Below are 3306 nucleotides of genomic sequence, written 5' to 3' on the forward strand. Positions count from 1 at the left end.
CTTTTCAAATCACGACCCTGTTCAGACGTGCAATTCCATGCACCCGAACTCCATCCCAAAGAGCACGATTAAGGGTGTTGAGGGGGCGTGTGGCAGGGTTGAGATGCCACCAGCCACGTCTTCTGTGCCACCTCCTGCTGCTGCCCTGAACCGGCACCTCGGGCCTACCCTCCGGCCCCTCGCTCCCAACAATCCCTGAATGCCCAAGAAATGTCAGAAAGCTGAGCTAAAACATCTGGAAAAGTCTAAGACCAAAACAACAGAAAAACCTTTCCAAACTCAGTATCTCAAGGAGCAGTATAAGCGGTCTGAATCAGCAGCATCGCACCAACGAGAGCCAACATCTCGGTTAGAAAGCTTCAATAATACAGAAACGTGGTTCTAAGCTGCCTGATAGGATGGAAAGCATAAGCACAAACCATCTGTCGCCGCCTGAGAAGAAAACCACCGGGATGCTTTTAATTCTCCTGCTCGTTTTGCCAGCATCCCGGTCTGGATTAATGTTTTGATGAAAAGCCTGGGGACCTGCAAGCACCGTGACAACCTGCCACCGAGACAGACCCAGTGAACTGGATGAGGGCAAAAAAGCTGCAGAAATGATGAAGGGATGGAGAGATCCACCTTCGAGCTTCACAAGTGCAAGGAGAAGGCTGGGGCTGATTTGCCAGAAACTCAGACCAGGCACTTATACTCTAGGAGCTGGCCTCGATGATCCTTATGGCACCTTCCAATTTAAGATATCTATGACTCTACAATTATAAAAGCAGCAGAAACGTGCCCTCACCGTGGATATTACGACACTGGAGCAGAACAGTTCAACAAGAACTGGCAATAAACCACCATCTCCATCGACAAACCGCATCCCAAAAGATGCTCTTGCCTCCTCCCCATCCTCTCTCACAGCGTGCCAGCCTCACCCTCCACGTGGCTCATACAGGGCTGAGCATTACCTGGACCAACAAAAGAAAAAACCCACTTCTTGCCCCAAATTGGGCAGGTTTTCCCATGGACACCCCCTTACATTCCTCTGTTCCAGGGTCCGAAGCATCTCAGAAGAAGCTGCCCTTAAAAAATTTGCCGGAGGCAGGTAATGTCACGGAACGTTCCAGCTGAAATAGCTGGAAGTTTGGCTAACTTATAAACAAGTGAATACAGGCCTGCTAATGGAAAGTGTTGGGCAACACTTACTGTGGGTGTATTGACAGCTCGGCCTACGGTGATTTAAATGGTCTCGCTGCCAGGTACGAGGTGCTCAGCGACAAAACACACCCAGTGCATCTACGTGCACCGAAATAAGCAGATCCTGACGTATTACCTCATTTTACGGAAGCATTCAGCACAATGCTGGAACAAGGCTAGGAACAGTTTATTCAAATTAAAAACAAGACTCAACTACTGGCACCTAAACGTGGCAGGTGGCTGCAGTAATTAAACCTGCAGCGAAAGCCATTTCACTCACAAGGAAAGCAAAACCAGCAAGACAGTTCAAAGTGACTCGCTGAAAGACCAATAAATAATTAAAATAAAACCCTTTTGCGTACGTTTCCCCCAGAGCAGGCCAAGTATTTCCTATTCATCTAATTGAGATGCTCTCCACTGACTTTTAGGAAGGTTAATCACAGGCTTTCAAGATGACAATGCCAAATGAAAATGGACTGGAACCTTGCCTGATGCAGGGAAAAATCCCTGAGCCAGAGGTGGAAGAGGACTAGCCCAGAAGTATTTTTAAGTAACTGAGAGAAGAAAGCGAGACTGGAGCAAAAGGAGGATTATTTTTCCCTTGCTACAGACCCGTGCTGATGGCCTGCACATCCCTCTGGCACGGCAGCTCCCGGACATCGTCACCCTTGCCCGTACCCTGCACAGCCCAAACCTTTCTGCCTGCAAGCCCAGAGCCGCCGGTGGCATTAACCGCACTGCGTGACCTTCACTTGCACGTCCGTTAATTTAAGACCGATTAATACAGGTTTACTGAATTCCATTTTTTTTCCTTTTGGGCAATTAAAGCTGCCCTGCCTCCCTCTCATCGCTGGATGTAAACCCAAGAGGTTTGGCAGCCAGACGCGTCTCGCCCGCCCGGCAGCGCGCGTCGCTGCGGCTTTCTCCGCAAGTCCATTTGGGCTGAAGTGTTCCCGCTTGACCGACTTTATGGTTTAAGCTCCTGCCATCCGCCTTCAAACACCAGACCTCCAGCACCGCCGAAAAACCTCTCCGCTTGCAAACCCGGCATCAATTTGCTGCCTGTGGCAAGAGATGTAACTCCGGCAGCGATGTTACTCCATTCCCTTCCTCTGGTTCCCTGAGCCAGATGGGTAAATTACACCCCCAGCAATAAAAGTTGGGGGTTTTTAGCATTATCATCTACAGCTACGCCCTTACCATCAGCGACCGCTAAAGCAATTAATAAAATACCGGGTTCGCTGGGCTATAAAACACACCTGGAATTTGACATTAGGAACGATTTTCCATTTGACTCCTTTCTTAATAGGGCAAGAAAACCTTTCAGTAACACAACCTGAGTGTTAGAAGTGGTGACACTTGGTTCCTGGTTTATTTTATCAAGTCTGGCGTTGTTCTGCTCCCCCGTAAGGCGTGACAGCTTCAGGCATGCATCAGTGCGACTGTGACCGCGTGCTGCAGCCCTGGATGACTTGTGGAGACTTAACTGGGGTCCATTTCTTGCACAGACCTTAAGAAATTAGGTCAGACCCCTCCCTTCCCCTTTTTATTATGTGTTTGCCCCCTGCCAACCCCGTCCCTGCAAGCCAGTCCTCACGAAGCAAGCCCCGCCTCACCGGACCCCGGCGTGATCAGCGGGCCCTCCAGCTCGAAGGCGTCATCTTCACATTGATCATCCAACTTCTTCTTTTTTTTCTTTGACGGATCCCTGGGTTTCCTCAAAAGGGAGAGCTCTTCTGGATGCCTGATGTCTGGGGAGAAAACGGACTGCTTTTACAAAGGCAGGTTGGAAAAAAAAGGTGAAAAAAAGAATATCCTTCGTTTAGCAACAACATCCATCAACATGCAATATATCCCTCAGCTGATTTTCCTGCGTTGCAATGGTTAAAAATCAAGTTGAGGACATTTTTTTCCCTGCAAGCCTGTCAGAAACAAGCACCGTCCTTGGCTGGAGGTAACACAGCATTTGGGTAAAATGCAGAATTTCCCAGGCACAGCCACTCAAATAAAAATATAAGCACTGCTAGACCCTGTGACAGAGCCTAGTACCATTCCTACCCATCATCTTTGATACAGATATAGATATAGTTATAGTTATAGATATATGTAAATAAACATAAACAATAA

At 48.3% G+C, this 3306-nt stretch overlaps 1 protein-coding gene across 1 annotated transcript in view; it reads right to left on the bottom strand.

Moving 5' to 3' along the window:
* Nucleotides 1-2930, bottom strand: part of FERMT2 (fermitin family member 2) — a gene marked incomplete at its 5' end in the record, with an annotated part of 19449 nt that extends 16519 nt beyond the window's left edge. The window contains one exon of the mRNA XM_010161116.1: nt 2796-2930. Within this exon, the coding sequence (XP_010159418.1) occupies nt 2796-2930 (135 nt within the window). The remainder of the gene's footprint in view (nt 1-2795) is intronic.
* Nucleotides 2931-3306: the final 376 nt, after the last annotated feature.

Source organism: Eurypyga helias, unplaced genomic scaffold (assembly GCF_000690775.1).
Source record: "Eurypyga helias isolate BGI_N326 unplaced genomic scaffold, ASM69077v1 scaffold11201, whole genome shotgun sequence".
Classification (NCBI taxonomy): Eukaryota; Metazoa; Chordata; class Aves; order Eurypygiformes; family Eurypygidae; genus Eurypyga; species Eurypyga helias.